This window comes from Lonchura striata, chromosome Z (assembly GCF_050655825.1).
Source record: "Lonchura striata isolate lonStrDom1 chromosome Z, ASM5065582v1, whole genome shotgun sequence".
Lineage (NCBI taxonomy): Eukaryota > Metazoa > Chordata > Aves > Passeriformes > Estrildidae > Lonchura > Lonchura striata.
The window spans coordinates 6,295,048-6,320,788 of NC_140740.1; the positions used below are offsets into that span (position 1 = coordinate 6,295,048).

A 25,741-nucleotide genomic window follows, 5' to 3' on the forward strand; every position below is an offset into this window, starting at 1 on the left:
TGAAGGAGTTATGGATAGTGTGCTTTTATTTTGTTTTCTATGTAACTATTTCTTATATGGCCAATGCCAGTCTGCTGGAAAGTACTGAATCCATGATAGTTTATTTACATAGCTGTATTTCTCCAGTAACTGAAATAAATGTGAAGAAGGTAAATTGATGGAAATTCCACAAACATTTGTTAATATATATGGTTTGGACTGTTGGTTTAACAAACCCAGCTTCTTCATCCAAAAGCTGTGCTGAATAACTGGGAAATTGTAATGAGAGAGACTTCATCTTTAATTAGATATGTCTCTGTGTTTTGCTTTCTCAAGGTTTTATGAATTACCTTGTCTACTTTATGGTTTTGCTTTTGGCAAGCTTAGTCACTTATCTATCCTAATTTTTATGTAGCCGTTTGATTTCTTTTTCTGAAGATTTGACATAGGTTTTGTTATAAAAATCTCCTTAGAAAAATATGTCATGTAATGTAAAAAATTAAAATCCAAAAGCCTAAAAAAAAAAAAGAGATAGTATTACTCTGGTAAGTAAGAGTGCTGATTATGTTGCAGACTATTCCCATTTCTTTAATATGCATTTAAGTGTTTCTGAAATTTATGCTATAATGATACCCTGTAGTGAGTTGGGTGGGCAGCACAAAATTGGAGAATTCCCAAATTTTGAATGTACCAATGTTGGGGTTACTTCACTGAACCTGAAATACAGTTAAGGTTTTGTGATGATTTTGCAAAATATACCAGTAGAAAGTGCAAATGTGTGAACTTATAGTTCAGGGACAAAAGGAAGATGACGTGTGAGCTGACAGCAGTCTTTTAGAGCAGAAATTATCAGTGTGTTCAGTTTTCCTCTTAGACCTAATTTCATAAAAGGGATTTCTCCCATAAATAAGTTGTTTTAGTTAGTCAGTGTGAGGTGTAGCTGTGGTTTCCTTCCCTTGGAGCTTGTTATCCTCACTCCCAAGGCTAATGAGAAAAGGACTGAAATAACACAGCCTAATGTTTTATGTTGTGTGCAATGTTCATCAAACCGGAAAAAAAGCTGTGGTGGGAGAAAAAAAATGTAGACAGTGATCCCACAGACTCTTGCCCTGAGATTCCCCATTTTCCATAATTGCTTTGCCCATGTTAATTATTTCCTTCTTGGTCACTGGTCAAGTGTTGCAAAAAATTCTAACGTGAAGTGTCTCTAGGACTGAATGCTGAGTTGATAATACATTTCTTCCACCCTGAATTCTCCTAGAATTTGTAATGGATGTACAGTTAGCTTTCTGTATTAAACACTCTCACCCAGCTGTGCATGTGAGGATCAGGTATTATCATCATCACTCTGCTGCTGTACCATTCATAGGTGTCATTTGTATTGTCTTATCATCTAATGCAAAATAATAAGTTTGAAAATAGTGATTCCTGTTAAAAAGGAAAGAGTTATATTAGCTGTCAGGCTACCAGCTGAAGCCAGAACCTTTGGCCGTTGATTCCTGTATGGAAGTGTTTTGTAGAAAACAGTGGAAATAATTGCAATAAGCTCCAAATACTATTATTCTCACCTTCCTAATCAAGTTGGATTGATATAAAGTTGATCCCTCTACAGAAAATAGCTTCTTTTCAGTTGTTTTGATTTACAGTTCTTGGTATGTTGCTTGAGCAGTTGGAACTCTATTCAGTTCCTAAATTTTCTTTAAAGTTAATTTGGGTTTTGTAATGTTTGCAGCAGCCTGGAAGACTTGAATTGTCTGAATGTCCAAAGGTTTACTCTCATGTTTCTTGCCTTCCTGAACTACCTGCATTTTTTATAGGAAGACCTTCTCCTCAAGGCTAGCAAGTGCAAAATGACTGTTCTTTGTTAATTTTGTACATTTCCCCCTTCATTCAGTGCATTTACCTCCAAAACTATTATTACTGAAGTTAGCAAGGAGCTCTGAAATGGCTAGTGCTTTTCACTAATCTCCCTGTTGCCTTCATTGAATAATAATAATTCAAATTTCCAGCTCTTTGTGATAGGTTATCACAATTTACCTGTTGAATGAAAGATGGCAAAAAAAAAAAAAAAAAAAGCTGACAAATAGTCATTCTTTTGGTAATATAATACATATAAGTTTAAGTAGCTAAATGTCATGGCTACCTCATGGAAAACAGTGATCAGACTCCTCACTGTGTGAGGTCCATCTGTGTGACCAAGGAGCTGGTTGTGCACTTACATTGTCAGCTGTCTTCATGTTCACCATTCACAAGTCGGACTCATTTCAGAACTTGATGCAGGGCTAATTTTACAGTACCTCATTTTTCCTGATACCCCATGTCCTCTCAGAAACAAATACATCTTCAGTGTCCTAGCATTCTGGTTGTTTATCTTTTCTACTCTGTGAGCAATGAAGAAATTACATAATGCTTGGTTCACCAGCATAGCCTGGTAAAATTAGCCTTTACCAAACCAAAAATTTGGCTGTGTGGGCAGACTTGTATTTTTGGCAGGCTTGTGTTTCTTTGTTCCAGAATACAAGCCTCCTGGACAGAAGCTGAACTGCTGGAACATAAGCTAAAACACCATTTTCTTTCAGATCAGAGTGGCAGGGTGGCACCAATACCAGAACACAGACCAGAGAGCTTTGCAGGTCGTAAAGAAAGATTTAGACAGCAAGAATTCTCAGTGCAGGTAGGAAGGGTACACTATTCAGAGCCATGTTTGTGAACCAACATAACTTCAGAGTCGAGTGAATTGATTAAAGTTGTTTTAAACACTTTGGTACAATTCACAAACTGAAATTTTATGTAATTATGGAATCTTTCATTTGCCATCAAACTAAACTGTCCTTTGTTATTCTTTAATACTTAATGTATTCATTCACTCTAGACAGTGTTGTTTAAACTTTCTTACTCTGGAATTAAAGTGTTATTTACATAATTTGAAAACAATTATGTGCTCTTATATTACCTGTCTAATACAAATATTGTGCAATGAATTTATTTATTTATGTTTTCCTTCTGTCTAATCATTGTAGTAACACCAACTTCCATCATGCTTATTACCTGGGAATTTTCATGATAATTTTGATTCACTTGATACAGAAATTTCACTCTTCTTGTTATTCTAAGTGCAACTGCACAGGGAAAAGCTACCATGGGATCTATGTTCTTCTGTAAAGACTAATCTTAAACACAGATTTATTAACTATAGGTTTCTGGTTACTCGCTCAGCTATCAGCCATCATACCTAATGTTTCCTTATTTTTGATTAGTATTGTAAGAGAAGGAATTATATGTTAATTACAGCAAGATACAAGAGTTGTCTGTTAATTCCTGGTTGAATTTTCAATTACCAGTGAAATCTCAGTTTTGACTCCAGAGTTTCCCTGCAGAGCTGAGATTTGAGAGGTGCATGATCCAGGACAGCATTTTAACAGCCAGAGTTCTGGAATCTGTTGGGAAAACAGTGGGAAAATTTAGGGATTAGGGTTAAGTCCAAAATAAAATACTGGAAATGACTTCCAGTCATCTCTCTTCCCATTTTTAGTATGTATGTTTTAAATTAGGAGTATTGACATGAGCTTTTAGGAAAACTTGGGTTAAAGATACAGTCATAATATCATAATGAATCCCCAGTGTTTCCTGATTGTTCTGGTTTGAAAGCAAAACTAGTGAGAGACTGCAAGTCAGAAATACAATTTATTGGGAAAAGGGGAAAAGGACAAAAATACATGCAATAATACAAAGGGAAAGACTACTGACAAAGTCAGAATACAACCTGGCCAGCGTTCTGGTAGCAGTCCGAATTGGAGTCGCTGCAGTCCTCTTGGGATGGCAGATGTAGTTGCTGTGTCTTCTTGGAGAACCTGTGAAAAGGCTGCCCCTCTGTCTAGAAATCTCCAGTTTTATCCAGGTGGGAATGCCTAGCTCCTCCCCCCTGGGCAGAGCATCTCACAGTGGGTTATTATGAGTTATGAGGTGTGTCCTTAATTACCTCCTCCTCCTGGACGGTGTTATCTCTGAGTCATGTGGCCAGGCATTGATGGGGCCATTAACAGCAGATAAGGAAAACTGCCCTAAGGAACTCCTACTCAGATGGTAATAGGAAAACAGTTTTTTTTTAAATCTTGGACATTATCCACCCCCTTTCCTATTTCCATCTTCATCATGATGAAACTTTACACATAGTTCTCACTTAAGACTAAGTTTCCCTGTGGTACACAACAGGTTTGCCCATCTTTCTGCATTACCCACCAAGTATAACTGGGTCCTTGAGCAAAAACAATCTCACAGATGGGTTTGTCTTTGCCTGGGGTGGGATTAATCCAAACAGTCTTTCCTAAAATACCTTTCATATGTACCACAGGGACTTTATCTCCATCCACTGTGTGCAAGGGTTCAGACTGGACAGGACCAGCTCAATTGATGGACCCTCGGGTGTTGACTATCCAGGTAGCTTTTGCCAAGTTCAGTTCCCAATTCCTGAAAGTTCCCCCACCGAGTGCCTTTGGGGTGGTCTTAAGCAGTCCATTGCATCGTTCAACTTTGCCAGCAGCTGGAGCATGATAGGGGATATGATATATCCATTCAATGCCATGTTCTCTGGCCCAGGTGTTGATGAGGCCATTCTTGAAATGTGTTCCATTGTCTGACTCAGTTCTCTCAGGGGTGCCATGTCTCCACAAGACCTGTTTTTCTAGGCCTAAGATGGTGTTCCGGGCAGTGGCATGAGGCACAGGGTAGGTTTCCAACCATCCTGTGGTTGCTTCCACCATGGTCAGTACATAACGCTTGCCTTGGCGGGTTTGGGGAAGCGTAATATAGTCAATTTGCCAAGCTTCCCCATACCTGTATTTCAACCATCGCCCACCGTACCACAGAGGCTTCATTCGTTTGGCCTGTTTGATTGCAGCGCAGGTCTTGCAGTCGTGCATGACCTGTGAGATGTTGTCCATAGTAAGGTCCACCCCTCGGTCTCGTGCCCATCCGTATGTTGCGTCTCTCCCCTGATGACCAGAAGCATCATGGGCCCAACGAGCTAGGAATAGTTCTCCCTTATGCTGCCAATCTAGGTCTACTTGTGATATTTTCACTCTGGCAGCTCGGTCTACCTGTAGCTTTCCATCTCCGGCTAGTGCCTATGATTCGGCAGGAACCATCCATAAAAAGGGCATGTTGTCTTTCACTTTCTGGTGGCTCATTATATGGTGGGGCCTCCTCAGCATGTGCCACTTGCCACTTGCTCCTCTTCTTCAGCAGACAATCCAAAAGTCTCCCCCTCAGGCCAGTTTGTTATAATTTCCAGAATCCCAGGGCAATTCAGATTTCCAATACAGGCGTGCTGAGTGATGAGGGCAATCCATTTACTCCATGTGGCATCAGTGGCATGATGTGTAGAAGGAACCTTTCCTTTAAACATCCACCCCAGCACTGGTAGTCGGGGTGCCAGGAGGAGTTGTGTTTCAGTGCTAATTACTTCCGAAGCAGCTTGAACTCCTTCATAGGCAGCCAAGATTTTCTTCTCTGTGGGAGTGTAGTTGGCTTCAGAGCCTTTGTAGCTCCGGCTCCAAAATCCCAGTGGTTGACCCCGAGTCTCCCCAGGCACTTTCTGCCAAAGGCTCCAGGACAAACCATGGTTATCGGCTGCAGAGGAGAGCATGTTCTTTACCTCTGGTCCTGTCCTAACTGGGCCAAGGGCTACAGCATGAGCGATCTCCTGCTTGATCTGGGTGAAGGCTTGTTGCTGCTCAGGGCCCCAGTGGAAATCATTCTTTTTTCGGGTGACCAGGTAGAGAGGGCTCACAATCTGGCTGTACTCGGGAATGTGCATCCTCCAAAAGCCTATGGCACCTAGGAAAGCTTGTGTCTCCTTCTTATTGGTAGGTGGAGACATAGCGGTGATCTTGTCGATTATTTCTGTCGGGATCTAACGATGTCCATCTTGCCACTTGACTCCTAGAAACTGAATTTCTTGAGCTGGTCCCTTAACCTTGCTTTGTTTAATGGCAAAACTAGCTTTCAGTAAAATCTGGATAATTTTTTCTCCTTTTTCGAAGACTTCCCCTGCTGTGCTCCCCCACACAATGATGTCATTGATACACTGTAGATGTTCGGGAGCCTCGTTCTTTTCCAGTGCAGCCTGGATCAGTCCATGGCAGATGGTGGGACTGTGTTTCCACCCCTGGGGCAGTCGGTTCCAGGTGTGCTGCACTCCCTTCCAGGTGAAGGCAAACTGAGGTCTGCATTCCGTTGCCAAAGGAATGGAGAAGAAGGCATTTGAAATATCAATGGTGGCATACCACTTTGCTGCCTTGGACTCCAGCTCGTACTGAAGCTCCAACATGTCTGGCACGGCAGCGCTCAGTGGTGGTGTAACCTCATTCAGGCCGCGGTAGTCCACCGTCAGTCTCCATTCCCCACTGGACTTGTGTACTGGCCATATAGGGCTGTTGAAAGGTGAATGGGCCTTGCTGACCACCCCTTGGCTCTCCAATTTACGAATCATCTCATGGATGGGATCACAGAGTCTCTGCTGGTACGATATTGCCAACGGTGCACTGTTGTCATGGCAATTGGTACCTGCTGTTCTTCAACTCTCAGCAGTCCTACAGCAGAAGGGTCATCTGAGAGACCAGGCAAGGTATTCCGTTTCCGGATGTCTTCTGTCTCTACAGCAGCTATCCCAAAAGCCCAGCGATGTCCTTTTGGGTCTTTGAAATATCCATTTCTGAGATAGTCTATGCCAAGGATGCATGGGGCCTCTGGGCCAGTCACGATGGGGTGTTTCTGCCACCCGTTCCCAGTTAAACTCACTTCAGCCTCTAATACAGTAAGCTGCTGGGATCTTCCTGTTACCCCAGAAATACAAATGGATTCTTCTCCTACATACCTTGATGGCATCAGGGTACATTGGGCACCGGTGTCAACCAAAGCTGTATATTTTTGTGGTTCAGATGTGCCAGGCCATCGAATCCACACGGTCCAATAGATCCAATTGTCCCTGTCCTCTACCTGGCTAGAGGCAGGGCCCCTCTATTCCTTGTCATGGTACATGTTGCTCTCTTCTGGTAAATAGGTTCTTGAGGTTCCTTCAAGAGGATCAGTTATATCATTCTTATATTGTCTGGAACTCTGTGTTTGAGAGACTGGAGGAGCATTGACTCTTTTTGTGTTAGGTGTTCTCTGCTTGCCCAGAGATGGTTGTTTCACCTGCTCTTGGCAGGCCTGGGAAGTGGCAGTACCGATCCTCTGCTGCCCTTGGATGCCTGAGACATTTCAGTGGCTTCATGTCGGTGAGCTGCTGATTGTTTTTGCTCTGTGGTGTTCTGTAGCCACATGAGGGCAGAGACACCCAATGTTTTGTGCAGCTACAGTGCCCTGCCTGCTATGTAAAATATTGCTGTATCTCAGTGCAATTTGGCTGGAAAGCTTGCAGCACGTAGCTAGATGAGGTACAGTGGTGCATGCTCTTGGTGTGAAAGTAATTTAATTAATCTTTAATTAATCTCCCTCTACCAATGGTAAGGAATCATGGTAATTATATTGGTATAAAATGTAATTATTATTCTTTATTTTCTACTTCAGTGTTTCAAGACTAGAATATTGCACAAAGACAGGGAACCCAACTCCAGGTTTCCTATGTCTGCTTTTCATGCATAACAGCTTTACAGGGTATTAGGGTGTTGACCTGAAACAACAGATCAGTTGCTGCCTTGCAACCCTTCTGGCTGGTTTTCCACTTGTACTTTTACATCTCAAATTTTTCTTGTTGAGGGGGAGACATTCTCCTAATAGTCCATTATGTAGTTTATTGGTTTTGCCTGGTAATGTACTGAGTAAATAATAACCACTGATTAATAAACACTTCCTTATCATGCTGGTTAATATATGAGAGAGAAATCTAGTTCAAAAAAGGAAAAACTTTCAATATAACAGGATGGACTTACAGGTAACTATGGTTTGATAATTGCATGCTTAATTTAGAGTTTTGGTCGAGTATGTAGCTCTGGATTCTATTCTGACTTTCCTATTAACCACAGTGTATGCCTGGACAAGTCAGTTACTAGTTTTTAATCTTCATTATACTATAGATGAAATTTTACAGTACTGCCTAGGGTTATTAAATAATCTAGTGCCTGCTCTGGATTGTTTTGACATAGAAAATTGTTGAATCTAAAACTTTACAAGATTTTAATAAGAGTGGGACATTTGTAAGGGAACCACAAGCAGCCAGGGATGAAATAGTTACTGACAAAATTAGAAATTTTTCTTCTACTTGTTTTATGCTTTAACCCCAACTGTGTGCATAGGGAATTGGAAGGATTGTTCATGGAGAAATAGAAACCGTACAGCTTCATGATACAGAAACTTTCTCAAAGCATTCATTGTCACTTGCCACAAGATCATATCCTTATATTGATTTGTAATGAAACATCTTGTGATTGATGTGTCTGGGACTTGAATTGAAACAAGCAAACCTGAGATAATAAAAAAGGCAGTGGTAACATAAAAAACTATATAACTATATAGATAAAAGATTCATTTATTTGTTGGCATTCAGTAAGCAAAAACTTAAAGGAATTATGTTGTTCCTCTTTTGCTCTTTGATCTCTGCTGCTTTTCAGTCTGATGTAAGTTACTGGTACTCATTTCTTGGTCCTTAGCTGTTCTAAACGACACTAGTTTTGCAGTGTACTAAATAACATATGGAAATGCTATTAGTTTTCCTTCTGAATCTTGTAATTTAGTATTTCACCTATGTCCTGGAAATTTTACTACTTTCTTTCCCCGATACGATCAGCACGTGCAAGATGGGCAGTAATAGTAGTGGAGGTTTGGGGTTTTTTTCTTTCTGGAATGATGGTCAGGATTATTCCTATGTCAGCAGAGTGCCCTGGCAGCCAAAAGGACTGTGTCCTGGTGTGTGTCAGCATCATTAGCCAGTCAAAGAAGGTGGTGGTAGTAATCTGCACTGTGTTTTTGCTGCCCCACCTTGACTACTGTGTGCATTTTTGGGCATTTTCTCAGTATGTGAAAGGCATCAAACTATGGGACTATGCCCAGAGGAGGGAGATCAAGATGGTGAAAGATCTCAAGGAGCAGCTGAGATCACTGGGTTTGCTCAGCTTGGAGAAGAGAGAAGGCTGAGGGGTGACCACAGAGGTGCTGATTTCCTCTCTCTGGTGAGCAGTGACAGGACAGAAGGAAAAGGAATGAAGTTGCATCAGGAAAAGTTCAGACTGGATATTAGGGAATGGTTCCATTCTGGAATGATGGCTTGTCACTGGAACAGGCTCCCCATTCATACTAGAATGTTTTTCCTTTTCTGCATTTTAGGTGCCGTATCAGGAGTCAGAGAAAGCTGGGAGTATGATTCAGGAGCAAGAGACCTTCAGAGTCCTGACCTCCACAGTCATTTTATGCTACCAAAGGTGTTGGAGTATGGTAGAAGCAATGTGACTCAACAGGCTGCTCTGCAAAGACTTCTAGCTCAGGCCTCAAATTTTAGCAACTCTGGTGGAGGAAGCTACTTAGAACTTGCCAACACTGTAAGTGCATTTTATATTTAAGTTTGCTTTTAAGTTTTGTAGGAGGACTGGTGTTTTGTTTTGTTTTTATTTTTGAAGAAGCATATTTATTCCACTCTTAGAGCCCTTATTGAAGTAATTTTTTCTTTATTTTTCAGAAAACCAATGTGATTTTAGAAATAATGTTGTGTAGTGTATAGTGTTTCCAAAGCTTGATAACCCAGTTGTGTCAAAAAAATTAGGAGTCTGTGAGTGGTCAAACTGAAGTTCCTATCTGATACAATTTAACAGAAGATTTGTTTATTAAAATGTCCTCCCAATTAATTTTAAGTGTGTCAGATTGCTCAAAAGTGTTGTGTAGCAGAATTCTTCACATGTTATTTCATTACTACCCACTAAATGACCTTGATGTGCTTTTTTATTTCTATAGGCAAATACTATTTTCCATTTTAAAAAGCCCACATAACTGTCTGTGCTGGTTTTGACTGGAGAAAGGTGAATTTTCTTCACGGTGACCAGTGTGGAACTGTGATTTGAAGAACTCCTTTGAAGGAATAAGATACTATTTTTTGCTTCTTCCCCATTTGTGTTAAGACTATGTTTGTATTTTAATTTTAACCCAGGCATCCTATAACAGACCATCTATTTTTCTGGTTTATGTTGCCCAAAGATTAGGTGGAGAAGTAAAAGATGATAAAATGAAAGTGAAAAATTTCTAATTAAAAAAATTACTCTTCATTGGCATGCCCGACCTTGATGAAGTAGACTCCTAGTTAATGATATCACAAGATAATTTAAGCTGTAAGGGAAACCTCAGGAGGTTGTCTGGTCCAACATCCTACTCAAAATGGAAGTGATTGCTGACAACAGAGGAATATCAATGTGTTCCAGCTACATTATTTAAAAAAAAAAAAGATGAAAAGTATTTTGACAATGCTTGCAAAAGCTTTCTTGTTTTACCCAAGTTCCTAAACATGAGCTGATATAGGACCTATTTCCATATGCAGAGTAAAAAAATGTAGATATTAAAAATTCCTTAAGAGGGAAAAAGAGTTTAAAAAAAGGATATTTTCTTAAAGGAATTGTGTCCTCATTTTTCCTAGGAATTATAAAAGGAGATCAGCATATGGGAGCAGAAAACAAGCAGGCACTTATGTATTACAAAGAGAATAATATGGGGGGATTGAGAGATTATAGGTCATTTAGCAGCTTTGTTTGTATGTTCTGTTACCTGTGGGGAGATAAAAGCAATTTTAAGTGAGAGCAGAGAACATGTAGATTTGTAAAAGACTAATCAAGTCTACCCAATATAACACCTCCTTTAAGAGGAGATGGAAGGCAAACAATACACATTGTATTTCTCTGGTAAAACATCTGACCCTGCCTTGAGTGATGTTCACATCATCAAGGCAAGAAACGTAATTTAAGTGTAACTACTAATGGTTGTACAATGATTCCAAAGTTTTGTGCTGTCAGTCATTTACAGAGATAGGATACAAAGCTGCAGTGTGCAGTGTTACTCAAGAATGCCCAGTGTGATGGTTACTGCATTGCTATGACACATAGAAATCTAAAAAATAAAAATGCAGGAGGCTTATAAAAAATATGGAATCCCAGGTTTCATGGCTTTCTGAGTCAGAGGAGGGATCAGGAGAAGTTTTTTTTCCCCCAGGCTGGCTGAGCACTGGAAAAGCTTCCCTGAGCAGTGGTCACAGCACCAATCTGACGGAGTTCAAGAACTGTTTGGACAATGCTCTTAGGCACATGGTATGACTCTTGGAGTGTTTTGTGCAGGGCGAGGAACTGGACTCGATGATCCTGACTGGGTCCCTGCAAACTCAAGATATTCTATGATTTTGTGATCTCTATATTCCTTCCATGCTTGCTGTCATGAAAGATGCCCAACCTTTTTTTTAATCTGTTACACTTCTGCTTTAAAGTATTTCTTCTATGCTTTTCAAAACCACAGTAGAGTCATCAGTTTCTCATTTATATGTAGATGAATACAAGAACATCTTCATTTGACTCCTGCTGAGCACTGGTGTCATGGGTCATATATAAATTTTTACTTTGGCTTTATTAAAATGGAGAGAGAAAGGAGCGAGAGAAAATTGAGAGAATTATTTACTTTGGGTTTCAGTATTTATTCATCTTTCCACAAAATTTAATACTACAGGGCATGCTTACTGCAGTCTAAATTTAGGCTTTTCAGAGAGATAAACATAGCCTTCACAGAGCTGAGATTTAATATAGGTTCTTCCTTCTTTGTCTCTTTCTCAGATCTTTTACGGAGCTGTGTTTGCCACAATGACAAGCAAGCTGCTCCCTAGCATTCATTCTCAGATATTACAGATCTCAGCTTTCCCATTCTTAAAAGTTGAATTCAGTTAATTAATCAAGTGTCAATTCTTACTATAAATGACCTATTTTACTTTCTGGCAGGCTTTTTTAGCCTCATTTTGATTTTATACTGTGCAGTCAGGCTAAAGACATCCTTGTGGTGATAATGTACTCCTACAGCATAGATTATACCCCTCAGTCAAGACAGAAGGTGTCCATGCTGTCTTTAATATTTAGGTTTTCCATTTGCAAAAGCTAAATTAACATCAGTCCACTGTGCCTAGGAAAGAAAATAATTTTATAAGGGAAACTTTTTTTTTAATGCATTTTTATATTTTTGGGAACATGCAGCTCTACAGGATTTTATGGAAACATAATGGGTGCCCTGAAGCATTATTCTTCATCACAGGAGTGATGTAATTTTTTAAACAGTACTATTTGAAATTTAGCCATTTATACTCATTCATATGTCTCTATCATTGTTCATTTTGTATCATTTTGCTATAATTTGATTTATTAAGCCATGTTCAAATTCAGCTTTTGTTTTACCTGAATAATTTATTCTGTAATCTTTATAGGGTGTTAATCCCTTTCAGCGTTTTCCAGATTTGCATTATTAAACTTAAATATTAAGAACGCTTTCCTCTTTATAACTCTTTCCCCTTGGTAAGAGGTTTAGTATAAATTTTAGTCATAAATGTTGGTACCCTTGGTACCAACATTTAAAATATTAACCTTTCACATTAACCTTTCACATGACTTGTTGCCACTTACTGATGATGTACCTATTTGTGCCAGTAGGAGTCCTCATGTGTGTGTGTTTGGGAGCTGTAAATAATTTAAATCTTCATGGACAGAAAAGAATGAAAGCATTTAGATGGATTTGTTGGTGCATGTGGATGTTTGGGAGCAGCCATGGGATCTCAGTGTGCACCCTACAGAGTGCCACAAGGAGGGATGGAATTCTTATCCAGCAAATGCAGTATTGCTGTTCTGTGAAAACATCACACAGGCAATATCTCAATATAATAGGCATATTTCACATTAAAATTCCACTGAAGTTTAATAAGCAGAAGCAATAAGATTTGCTTAATTCCCTTTTCATATTCTCCTTGTATGTGATTAGAATACACTTGATTTTTTTTAATAGAATGTGTGCATATAAATGGTAATGCATGTATGTGTGCCTAATGCTGGTTTCTGTTGCCCAAATGAGGTGTGAAGATGAATGTATTTATTATCAGAAGTAACTTAATTTACATAAATAAAAAGCCATTGGGTCTGTTTCATTTGCCTCAATGATAAGATCTCTATTATTTTAGTTGGAAATACATCTGGTCTGCCGAGAAAAGTCTTTAAAATGTGACCCCAAGTATGTTGACATTAATTGTCCGTTCCCTGGTCTGGTGAGATCCAGAACACTTTGATTTTTCCATCCAAAGACACTCTTGCTATACTAGAATCTCTTGGACTGCACCTTTCTTGCCAAAGCTTTTTTACTTGGAGAAGATTTTATGAGAATATGGTTGACTTACAGAAGGAAAGGGTACAGCTATATTTTTGAGAACAGAGTGTGGTAGAATTTCATTATGACCATATTTTAGGAGGCTGTGTTTCTATTTCCTCCTCAATGTAGCCTTGCCACAGATGTGGTTGTTCTTAGTCAGAGAGAAGAGCTGCAGGAAGAATTACTTCCTGCAGCATCTCACTCTCCTGGCCAACCACAAAGTGTGCATAATCCTGCTTTTTATCTTGTGCAGGGCTGTCAATGCAAGATGGATGTGTCTAGGTGGGAGGGTGTTGGTGCAGACTGCTCCACCTGCCAAATCTACACTTCTCATCTCAAGAGGAGCTGGTTTCTGGAATGTCTCCATCAAGTACAAACAATAAACTAGTGCAAAAATGTTCTCAGTGCATCTTCTTGTAACTGCTCTGGTATATGCTCTTATCTCCCACTGTCTGATTTGCATGTGTCTGAATCTCATCTGGAGATACTAAAGACATCACTGGGGTTGAGAATGGACTGTTAATTTGCATCTGCCTGACAAAGTATGCTTTATGTACAGCAGAATTAAAGCAATTAAACTAGATTTAGTTCTAGCTATGGACTCTATCAAATGCAGATACCATCTCTATTGTGTACATTGCCCAAAAGTTTGTAAAGCACAAAGTTAAACTGAAGATACTTGTGAAAAACATGTACTGCAAAGCAACATAGTTGTGTTAGTATTAGTTTCTCGGCATGATCACTAGCAGATGAGAACTCAATGTCTTTGTTTTATGAAGCGTCATGTTATCTGACAGTAGATATTCTTACTGCAATACCTCTTCATTAGTCAGACTCAGTGAATGTCTGCCTTGCTAATTTTTCTTCCTGGAGAGCATTGAACTGCAAGTTATGACAGACAGAAGCACTGTTTTGAGGAGGCTATTCTTTTTAGTTGACATAGTTTATACTGAGCAACAGTATTCTGAAAGTCTCTACTGCATTTTTCAGGAACACGTGACTTTTCCTTTCCTACCTGGATCTGCTCCTTAATCAGGCAAATTTAATTTGCTGTGGTCTGCTTATATTAATAGCTTTTGTGTATAAAAGAGCACACTTAGTATTATCTTTGTGTTTACATTTATGTCAGGCTGTAGTGAAGCTTGTTCTGGATAATTGCTTCAAACAATATCAATGTCCTTCTTAATGCTGAGTCACAATAAGCATTTATGTGCTCTGAGGTACATGTAAAAGTAAATTAAGTGATTTACATGTAAATTCCATACTGCTGTTGTGTTATTGAGCATATTATAATTTCTTGTAATTCCTTAATGTTAAAAAATATGCTTAGTACTTTAGCAGAAGAATATTTCAGAGGTGCTTGGTATATAGGATATGTTCACATGTGATATTCTGTGATTAAATTCAAAGCACTGAATTTAATCTCTTTGTCTGGTCCTTTCTCCAGCACATCAAGCAATATGACAATACATCAATTATTCTGTTACTTCTTACCTTACCTCCTGCCTTGACTGTTAGACAGCCAGCTGATATTTCTGCTGTCCTTTGCTGTGTGACTATCAGGGCACGTGCCTACATGACCAAGTCTTCCATTACAAAGACTGAAATTCAGATTTCCTGATGATAAAGGATGTCTGCTTGTTCATCTTTATATGTATAAGCTTTTATGTGGTACAAGTCAGTCTAATGTTAATGTGTTCAGAGGTTAAAAATTACACTGCTTAAAAACAGGGTATCATTCACTCTCCAAAAAGATGTACACCTCATCTGTGTAGTGTGATTTTTTTTTTTTTTAAGACTACATTTTGAGCTTATTTTAACTAAGCAAGTAAATGTAGATTTTAAAATTGACTCCTTAGAAACAGGAAGGATTTTCTGGTTACCTAAGAAAGCAAAGCTCCTTTTGCAGGGGATGAGGGAAAAAGGGATTCCTAGAGATTTGTGGCAGTCTAGGGATACTCTTGCATCTCTCCTAAATGTGAACCATTTTCTCTTTTGCTAATTTACAGGCATTAGTTTTAAATTAAATGGTAATTCTGTGGAAATTCTTTTGGGAAATGAACTTTTAAGGGAAGGTAGCAAGAAGTCTGAAAATAAAATTGTACTGTGAGAAAGGGAATTCCATGGTTGGTTTGTAGGCTACTTTTGTTTGGTGTTGCTGCTATGAGAACCTACTTCAAAATTTCTCATTTAAGTTCTGATACTTTTATGGTTTTAGAACTCATTAATATTGGTATGTCCTCCTCTGGCAAAGTCTGCCCCTTTTATCCCAACCCTTCTTTCCAAATCTACTCTGTTTTAAAATAATTTATTTTTGCCTTAGTTTGGGAAGTTCTGCTCTTTCAGCTTCCGTACCTCTTCCCTTACAATCATGGAAATGGTCCCCAAAGCATCAGGTATCCTGTGCTCTCAAGGCATTTCTTTTTGAATGTCTCTCTAGCCCTCTGCATGAGGCTAGTGTGGATAGGAAATACTTAGATTTTGTGTATTTTGAGGAATTTATCCAGTACATCGGCACTTTGTGGGATGTGTTGGAATTTGGTTGCTTGTGTAGAGACTGATTTTTCATGAGTTACTGTTCCATATTTGGAACATATCTGGGGACTCTGTTCCGTACTTGGGAACCAGTACATACAATAAACCACTTTTAGGAGGAGCTTCCACTCTTTCTCTTCTCCCCTTGCAGCCATGCTTTTCTCATGTTCTGTATGCAACTTCTACTGCAATTTTTTTTCATGACAATAGAAATAATTTCTATAAAAATATAGTCACATCATGCCTTCAGTTGGAACTGAAATAGCAAGAACTGAAATTGAAGATTCTAGTGGTGTGGGCAGTTGAGCTTACTACAAAAGCTTTGTGCCCAGGATAATCTTGCCTTCTGTGTATGTGCTTCCAAACCAAGCATAGCTTCTTTTCTGCCAGGCTAAAAATAGAATCCAAGAATTCCATTAAAGCAAGAACTGATTATCGGAATATAGATTCAGGAGGTTTGGCTTGTCCAAAAGCAGGCACAAAGGCAGTTTTGTCTGACAGACTTTATGTTTAGGGGTGTGGGAAGCTGTTAGGTCTTTGATATCAAGCCAGCATTGTAATGCACTTTGTTTGTCTCAAGCAGGCATCAGCTGTAATGGGATTATGCATTTTGTTTATAGAGGCCTGACTTCTATAGCCCTCTAAAATCATTGTCAGTTATTTGTTTTTCTCTTAAAATGGACATTCTGGATTAGGTTTGGCAGGACTCCTCTATTTTATATGAAGTGTAGTTTTGCTGTCTTTTGAATTTCCAACATTATAACAGAGATAGAGATAGGCAAGTGGCAAATTATATATATATATATATATATATATAAATATATATATATATATATATATAAAAAATTCTGTTACTATTTCCATCTGGAGACAATTATAGCACAGTGTGATGGGTGTCAGCACAGGTCACATTTGTTCAGGCAGACTATTAATAGATCTTTTTGACTGAGGCTTTTAGTTGGCTCTTTTACATGACAGTCAAATGGTCTCTCTTACAAGCATATGACAAAGATGAAGTGCAGAGAGTGATGGGTTTTGACCTAGTTTGGACGATGTGAAATGGCATATGGCAATCGGGCACTATAGGAAAGAGGGTCTTAACAATGGTGTTTAAATAGATGTTTTGAAGGTTTCAAAACTTTTGATTTAACTTAGTTGCAAGGACTTTATATTTTTTTCCACTCATTGCTGAGAAAATGCCCTTATGCATCCAATTTTCTTTGCTGTACTCAAGGAAGTTCTAGCTCTAGTGCAGGTGTTCTGATCTTTTTACTTTTCCAAATTTATTTTTCCCTCCCTCAGTTGTCTGAGATGAAGAGCAAATCACCTGATACAGTGGGCCAGGATCATTGCACACAGCTGCATAGAATATAGTGTTAACATCATTATTATTGTTATCAGTTGCAAGCTGAGTCTGAGGGCTGGGGTTAGCCTGGTGGAGCAAGATTACCCTCCTGGGTTCTGGTGTGCTAGAAAGATTACCATGTACCTGTTGTTACAGGGTTTTCTTTTTCACCAGATTTTCTGCCTGCTCTCAGAGAGGAAGCTGCTGACTTGAGTTTAAGTTGGCAATGCTGAGCTTCTGTGAATCCTCATTTTTTAAAAAGATGGTGAGATGACTTACTGCCCTTTTTCTTATACATACACTACCCTCTTGTGTTCTGGTTACATGACATACAGGATTTTGGTAATAAAGTGAAAATTTTCATTGAAGTGCACAGTTGAAAATGGACTCTGTTGAGTGCTTTTGCAATTCAGTGCAAGTTTAGTTATAGTGGAGTAATAAGCTGTTATCCTGCCAACCCACAGAGGCAAGGCAGATTTCCCACAGAAACCTGTCAGTAGCACAGTAAAATTCATCAAGATGCTCCTGTTCCTTGGAATTGTTTCTTTGCCACTGTCAGGCCTGGGACATGGACCTGAGGCAGTGCAAAATGCTGCTCCTGTTAAAACACCCCACTCCTCTTTGAGTTGTGATGTTTTTTAAATGACTGTGTGGTTGTCAGCACAGCTGTTTTGGGAAACTGTTTTGGTTCTAGTACTGTGAAAACGGTAGGGGAGTACTTATACATATGTGCTCTTTGTAAATGCTCTTCTTACATTATGTTAAAAACTGTTGCAGCATGATTGCTCCATTTTGGGCTAGAAATCCACATTATCACTTCGCATGTGAGAGACAGTGCATGATTGTAGCTGTGTTGCAGTGAAATAGTAAACTCCACTTTTCTTCCTGATAGGAAGCAACGAAAGTAAGCTTTGTTTTTTCAGGAAGGGTATTGTCTGTTCTGTGAAGAGTCCATAATTAAGTAAATTCACGTCACTGAGATACTCAAGTGAGGTTCATGCCTTTAAGCCAAATAGCCATCTGTAATTTCCTGTACTGAGTTTTTTACTCATTTACCTGCTTGAAACTATAATTTTAGGAACGTGACTGGATAAAAAGACATTGACTCTTTCTATTCTCTGAATTTTTTAAGAGATTATAAATGCATATTGTTGTTTGAATCTAATTTTTACATAAATACTGATTTTCTGGATTTTCTGATATACATTTTAGAAAAGGAAGGAAAAATCTTTGTTTCTGTAGCACCCACATGAGTGGTAGGTGTTTTTTCATAGTGATGAATTATCTTGTGCCAGGATTCTGAATTGTGAAGGCAGAACAAACAAGATTTTTTTTTTTTTGTATGAGATACAGGGTTGTTTATTTTACTTGATTTCATTGGTTGATAGAGTCTTATCTGAAAGTAAACACTAGAAACAGTAAGCAAATAATTTCTTAAAGTAAGAGACTATCCAGGCGAGGACTGAAAATAAAGAAGATTTTAGTTCTGTAATCATGTGAAGTAACTGTAAGTGGCTTGTGAAAAATGTCTTGGGATGTCAAATCAAATAAAACCATACAAGAAAGAGTGATCATAAATACTGAAGTAGTGTTGTCTGCCATCCCTCAAAATGTAAAATGGAACTGACAGATATGAAGCCTGAAGTAGATGTGAGTGAGGCAGAGGTAAGATAGCCTTGAAGATTATGATGAGAAACTTAAATGTAGGAAGATGTAAAGGAAAAATGTCACTTGGGAAATTTAAATTTTATATGGAAAAGCTGTTAGAAGGAAAAACTGAAATTGATAGACCAGATCTATATGTTGGCTTAGAATAGCAAGTTTGGATTTTATCTTTAGCTGTCCACAGACAGAAAAAGTCCACAAATACCAGATCTTTAGGAAAAAAAAATGCTAGTATTTATTGGCTAGTAGGGAGTTGAAAAGTGATCAGTAGACCAACTTGCTGACTATCATAAGCAGCTACTAAACTATGCAGACACAAAATATATCAAATTAATGAATGTAGATGAGGGCTGTAGGAATTCATTTACGGCAATCATAGAATAGATCTGGTTGAAAACTAGGGGATTTGAGTCACTGAAATTTTTCTATATATTACTTCAGCTCATGTAATTGTTAATGTAATTTTAGATACAATTTCTGCTAAAAGAAAACCCCCCAAACCTTTAAGTGGTCACAGAAGTTCACATTCTTGTAATTTAAGTGCTCATGTCAACTAAAGTCGTGTAGAGCTTCAATCAGGGATCTGTCAGATGCTTGATTTGCATTTGCCAGAATTCACTGGACTGAAGATACTTCAAGTGGAACATTTCACTGGATCCAAATATACATAGTAGGTAAGCAGACAGATGGATAGATGCAGCTAAGTGTATGTACATGCATGTGGAAGAGTATACATGTGCATACACTTATTTGTGTAAGTACAGGATATTTACAAAGGTCATACACTGTACATATACAAATGGGTGAAACAGGTGTACATATGTATGTGTGTGTATATATACATATAGTCAGAAACTATCCAACAGTTCATCTGTTAAACATTCAGAGATCTTGTCCACAGATGGTGAAATGGGATGCTTGGCTAGGTGGGGGATGAAGTGCCAAAGCACTTCTGATGTAATCCAGGGGCCAGGACTCATCCCCTTTCTTTGTGGGAACTCATCAATCCATGGTTCAGGACACTCCAAGTTAGGGAGTTGAGTGTTCAGTGTGCCAGTGGTAATAAAAGTCAGAGTGGAGAGAAATCATGGAGTTAGGAAAAATAATTACATGCAGATGTCTTAGTATAGTTCAAGGGCTGCTGAATATTTGCAGAGGCACGATCGCAACTCTGGAATGAGGACTGGAGCTGAAATGAGAGCCTGTGAAAGACAAGGTACGAAACAAAAGAGAGGTAAGGAGTAAGGAGAGAATAGAGGGAACCTCACTATTAGAGACTGGGAAAAATAGGAGAGACTTAGCAGGGGAGTCTTTCTGGATTCTGGCAAATCTTTCTATAAAAGTGAGAAATTTTGGAAGAGGTTCAGTTCACAACTGATAAACAGGAGGAAATACAATTTGGATACCAAGGTAGTAGGGACTTGAAGTCAAATGAATTAATTTCCTAGTGGTTAATAACTGGAGGAATTATGGACTATGAAAGGATGCTAAGCAGAAGTATGATGGAATGAATTGTAGTTTATAGATTAGCCTTGGTGGTATTTCCAAGCAAGGAGCAAATAAAGTGATGATAATTAGGTGGCTGTGATGTAGAAATGGTTATTGTCTCTCTTTGTCCTCACAGATAAGTCACCAACATAAATGGCAGGCACAAATTGACTCTTAGTCATGTTCCTGTCCTGCCCTGATGCTGAGGCTCTTTGGGGGCAGCAGGAATACAAAATAATGTGATAGGTTTAGATGAAATGACAGGAAAAGAGAGTATTTGTTTGACAGGTTGGTGAGTGGCTTCATGGTGTGAAATACTGGAGGATGGAAAGAGGGATCAAATGTGAACTCCCAAGGAGACTGCTCAGGTCAAGGATGTGACTTTTTAAGTAAATTGAGTAGCTGGGGGAGGGTGAACAGGTGAGAGTAGCTGATTAAAGTGCTGTTTTGTAATTATATTGTTCTAGACATATTATCTGTTTCAGATTAATTGAGATGGTTTGAATGAAAGAAAAAATATTTGCTCCTGTTCTCTTCAGAGGTAATGCTTCATTTTTCAGTGTAGGTTACTCCAAATTGTTTCAAATGGGTTGGAATTTTTTTCTCTCAACCTATGTGCATAACCTTTACTGTCACTAATGAGAACAGTTTGCATCATGAACCTACCATCCCTTTCAGCCTCTCCCTCTTAAATCATAGTGCATTAGTGCTATTGAATAAAGAATTTTCTGGAAACATTATCCAACTTGTATATTGTATTGACTTTCTGCTTCCAAGTTTAGCTTTCATGGTAATATGAGTGCTGTTTTCTCCATGGAAATTTGCACTTTGGCACTATGCCAATGTGTTTTGTGTAAGAATGAAAAGGAAAAAAAATTGTACTCAAATTGTTTGTAGTATATTTGCAATACTTTCAGGTGTGATTTGTGTGTTGGATTGTGCAGAATGCTGCTCTAACTGTAGGGATGATACTGAAACAAACAAACAGGAACAAAATGCTCAGTGGACTTCAATTAGTTGCATTTCAATTACAGAGCTAATTAAACAGAACCAACTAAGAAGGCCTTATTTCATACATCCTGGAATCATGATCAGCTAATGGTGCATGTTGCATACACAGTGAAACTGCTTCTCAGAAGGTGGCACACACAATGCTGAAGAATATGTGACATGCATATATTTAGTAGATAATTACTTTTATGCTGTAGTTTTTACACTACAGCTGTTGAAACAAGGAAGGAATATTCATGTATGCCAAGTGTGACACCTGCTCCAGTAACTGTAAGAAAACATACTATTATAATTCCTGAGACATATTATGAGGGAGAGGTCTTATAAAATAACAAGAGCGCTAGTGTTTTGCATATTTTGTGGCACTTTCAGAAGTACAGATGAGAAAGGTGATGGAGCTGTCACTTGTCCCAAAAGAATCCTTTCACACTATGTGATAGAGCAAGTCTTATGAAATGCTTATTCAGATACAATCAATAAACTAGAAATCCTCAGTGAGTCTCAGACATATATCAATGATTTTTTTCTACAGCTGAATGAGAGTAAACAAATGGAACAGGGTGGCCATAGGATTATTAATTCAGCAATCAGCAAACAGGCCATGGTAATGGTTGTTGCTGCATAATTCTGAAATTATCTTGGGAAGAATCTGTCAGTGCAAATGCACTTACCACAAGCAGTATGTGCATCATGAGTGCTTTAGAGGTGCACAAGGCAGTAATGGATCAGAAATGCCATGCAATTGAGTGGAAGCCCAGGCCAGTATCTCTGTCTCAGACAAAGCGTGCAGTGGATGTTGTTTCTGAAGCCTCTGCTAGTCGTGTTTGTCCATCTTCTTGTTGCCCATTTCTTGTTACCCAGTTCTACATGGAAGCATCCACTGGCAGTACATCATCTTGGGCTAAGAAACATCTGATTCTTCTTCCCACTCCCACTCCAACCCCCTCCCTGCCTGCAGAGGCTAAAAAAGGAGTCAGGAGCAAGGCTGAGGGCAAGGAAGCATTGCTGTCCTAGGCAGGGAGCTGAGTCACCAAGACAGAGAATGGACAGTGAGCTGCCAAACAACAGAGACAGACTGAGTCCAACAGGCCCCTCTCTCACTGGGTCACAGGGTGCTCTGTTCATTTCCTGGCAAAGCAGAATTGGCATACTTGAGGTTTTCTTTTGTTTGCCTTGAAGCCTGCCTTTGGCACAAGCTATTGGGAAAATACACTTTGGCTTAAACAAAGTTCTTAGTACCCTGCTATTGTATTAGGTCACTCACATGTGTTTGGAAGTGGTGGAACAGCCCAGCCTGTGGATAGCTGGGCACGTCTATCAGGGAAGTTGATTTTGGGATATAACATTTTCATTTAGTTAGTTAACAGACTTGGAGAAACGCAAGGCAATCATGACATTTCACACAGGAACAAGTTCTACATCTTCAGATGTTCAGGATACATTCTTGATGTGTTTATTTTAAAAATTTGATGTAATAGTAAGTATTTTAGAAGAATTATTATATTTAGTCTTAGCCAGCCCTTCACAGTAAAGAAATGCCTGTTCAGTTTATAAGGATGTTGAAACAAGTGTTGCCAGTTTTTATAGGTTAACACTTGATGCTTTCTAACTGCAAAATGTCTAATCCCGTACCACGCAGTGCAAGTATGCAGAGGTTGCAGTGGGAGTCATCTGGGGTCAAAATAAAATAATTTTTCATCAGAGTTTGGTTTAACCATTTCATTCATCTGCACAAGTTATAATTAATTTTTAAATGTTAAACAAACTTTGTTCTGAAAGTAGCTGCATGTGTCTCCCAGGTTCTTAGGCACAATTGAAGCTGTGAATGCTGATGTTGTTTTTCAGTCAGTCTCTGTCCCTTTGACCATGTTACTGCATAGAGTAGGAAAAAGGCACGAAAAAAATCCTGTGTAGCATAGGTGTAGAATGCAGAATGGATCTCTTTCAGATCCTGAAGTGTCCTGGTTGGGCTGTAGTACCATGTGCTCTGGTCTGTCTGATGGCTGGTCTGCCAGAAATGATCAAACAGTGGTGAGGTTTAAAGAAAATAAATCACACATTTTAATTTCTGAATGCCTGTTCTCAGTCAGCAGGGAAGTATTTGGCAGTATAGGGATAGAGCATGGGAAGTGCAGTGTATTGAACCCATAATTAATATGGGTTCCTTTAGAAAAGGAAAAACCTCAGAACTTTATTCTTAGTATTCTTCTTCTGAGGATCAACCCTGTGTTGGTAAACCTGTGATAGATGTGATAGAACTGGATGAAGGTAGGATCAGAGCAGATTATAAACAGGAAAATAAAGTTTAATGTGGGTAGTAATCCAAAATACGAAAGACTGCCTTGTTTATGAAGGTATAGTTTTGAAAAGATAAAACATTTTAAAATGTACTGTGTCAGCTGCAGGAAGTTTTGAATGGAAGTCTATGGGTTATCTATGAAAAATGTGCTGGGTCACTATACAGCCCCTTTGTTTCTGGGTACAGATCCCTGTGAATCACATTTTAATGCACAGGAGGTCAGTGTACACCGCTGCTGTGGCAATGCTGGTGCTGCTGTCTGGAGAAGCCTCCTGTCCCTGCCTCCTCACGCCCTGGAGGGGACAGCAGGGTCTATCCCAGTGCCCTGGAGGGGACAGCAGGATCTGTCCCAATGCCCTGGAGAGGACAGCAGGATCTGTCCCAGTGCCCTGGAGAGGACAGCAGAGTCTGTCCCAGTGCCCTGGAGGGGACAGCAAGATCTGTCACAGTGCCCTGGAGGGGACAGCAGGATCTGTCCCAGTGCCCTGGACCCAGTGCCCTGGAGGGGACGGCAGGATCTGTCCCAGTGCCCTGGAGAGGACAGCAGAGTCTGTCCCAGTGCCCTGGAGGGGACAGCAGGATCTGTCCCAATGCCCTGGAGAGGACAGCAGGATCTGTCCCAGTGCCCTGGAGAGGACAGCAGAGTCTGTCCCAGTGCCCTGGAGGGGACAGCAAGATCTGTCACAGTGCCCTGGAGGGGACAGCAGGATCTGTCCCAGTGCCCTGGACCCAGTGCCCTGGAGGGGACGGCAGGATCTGTCCCAGTGCCCTGGAGAGGACAGCAGAGTCTGTCCCAGTGCCCTGGAGGGGACAGCAGGATCTGTCCCAGTGCGCTGGACCCAGTGCCCTGGAGGGGACGGCAGGGTCTGTCCCAGTGCCCTGGAGGGGACAGCAGGATCTGTCCCAGTGCCCTGGAGGGGACAGCAGGGTCTGTCCCAGTGCGCTGGACCCAGTGCCCTGGAGGGGACGGCAGGGTCTGTCCCAGTGCCCTGGAGGGGACAGCAGGGTCTGTCCCAGTGCGCTGGACCCAGTGCCCTGGAGGGGACGGCAGGGTCTGTCCTAATGCCCTGGAGGGGACAGCAGGATCTGTCCCAGTGCCCTGGAGAGGACAGCAGGGTCTGTCCCAGTGCGCTGGACCCAGTGCCCTGGAGGGGACGGCAGGGTCTGTCCCAGTGCCCTGGAGGGGACAGCAGGATCTGTCCCAGTGCGCTGGACCCAGTGCCCTGGAGGGGACGGCAGGGTCTGTCCCAATGCCCTGGAGGGGACAGCAGGGTCTGTCCCAGTGCCCTGGAGGGGACAGCAGGATCTGTCCCAGTGCGCTGGACCCAGTGCCCTGGAGGGGACGGCAGGGTCTGTCCTAATGCCCTGGAGGGGACAGCAGGATCTGTCCCAGTGCCCTGGAGAGGACAGCAGGGTCTATCCCAGTGCCCTGGAGGGGACAGCAGGGTCTGTCCCAGTGCCCTGGAGAGGACAGCAGGGTCTGTCCCAGTGCCACCCTGTGCTGCGAGACTCCGTCCCTCTGCCAGCAGAGAGCAGTGCAGCCCTGCGGCGGATTGCAGGGCATCACTGGAAACACACGTGGCAAACAAAGCGGGTGAGTCGGGAGGAATACACACAGAATGCACAGAAGCACTGAGGCACAACTGAATGTGAAGGTGGGACAGGGAAGATGCACTCGATGGGAAAAACAATGGAGAGTGGAGGCAAGGCAAGGTGGGCATGAAAAGAGGACAGGAAATCCCAAAATACAGACTGTGCTAAAGCAAACTGGAGGCCTGAAGGATGAAAGTAAAACATCTTTGAACAAGATTGTGGCAATCCTGTTACTCTGTGAGCCACAGGAGTGTTACAGTTTCTGGTGCTGGGCACAGAGGAAGGACAGGGACCCAGGATGTGCAACGAGTCTGCAGTACCATAGAGCAATATAGGTGTGCTTTTCTGGATTCAACATATTAATGCACTTCTTGTAGTGAATTGGGGTGAATTATCCCTATGTCTGCATGCTGATACTAATATGAGACTAACAGAGGAGCAAAAAACTCACGTGGTTATTTCCAAAA

The 25,741-nt window shown here is 40.4% G+C and overlaps 1 protein-coding gene across 6 annotated transcripts in view; it reads left to right on the plus strand.

Annotated features, from left to right (window-relative positions):
- MCC (MCC regulator of Wnt signaling pathway) overlaps positions 1-25,741 on the plus strand; it is a 181,717-nt gene that overhangs the window by 18,421 nt on the left and 137,555 nt on the right. For all 6 annotated transcript variants that reach the window (XM_085568156.1, XM_085568157.1, XM_021524798.3 and 3 more), the window contains one exon: positions 9,301-9,512. In XM_085568156.1, coding sequence (XP_085424282.1) covers positions 9,301-9,512 — 212 coding nt within the window. The remainder of the gene's footprint in view (positions 1-9,300; positions 9,513-25,741) is intronic.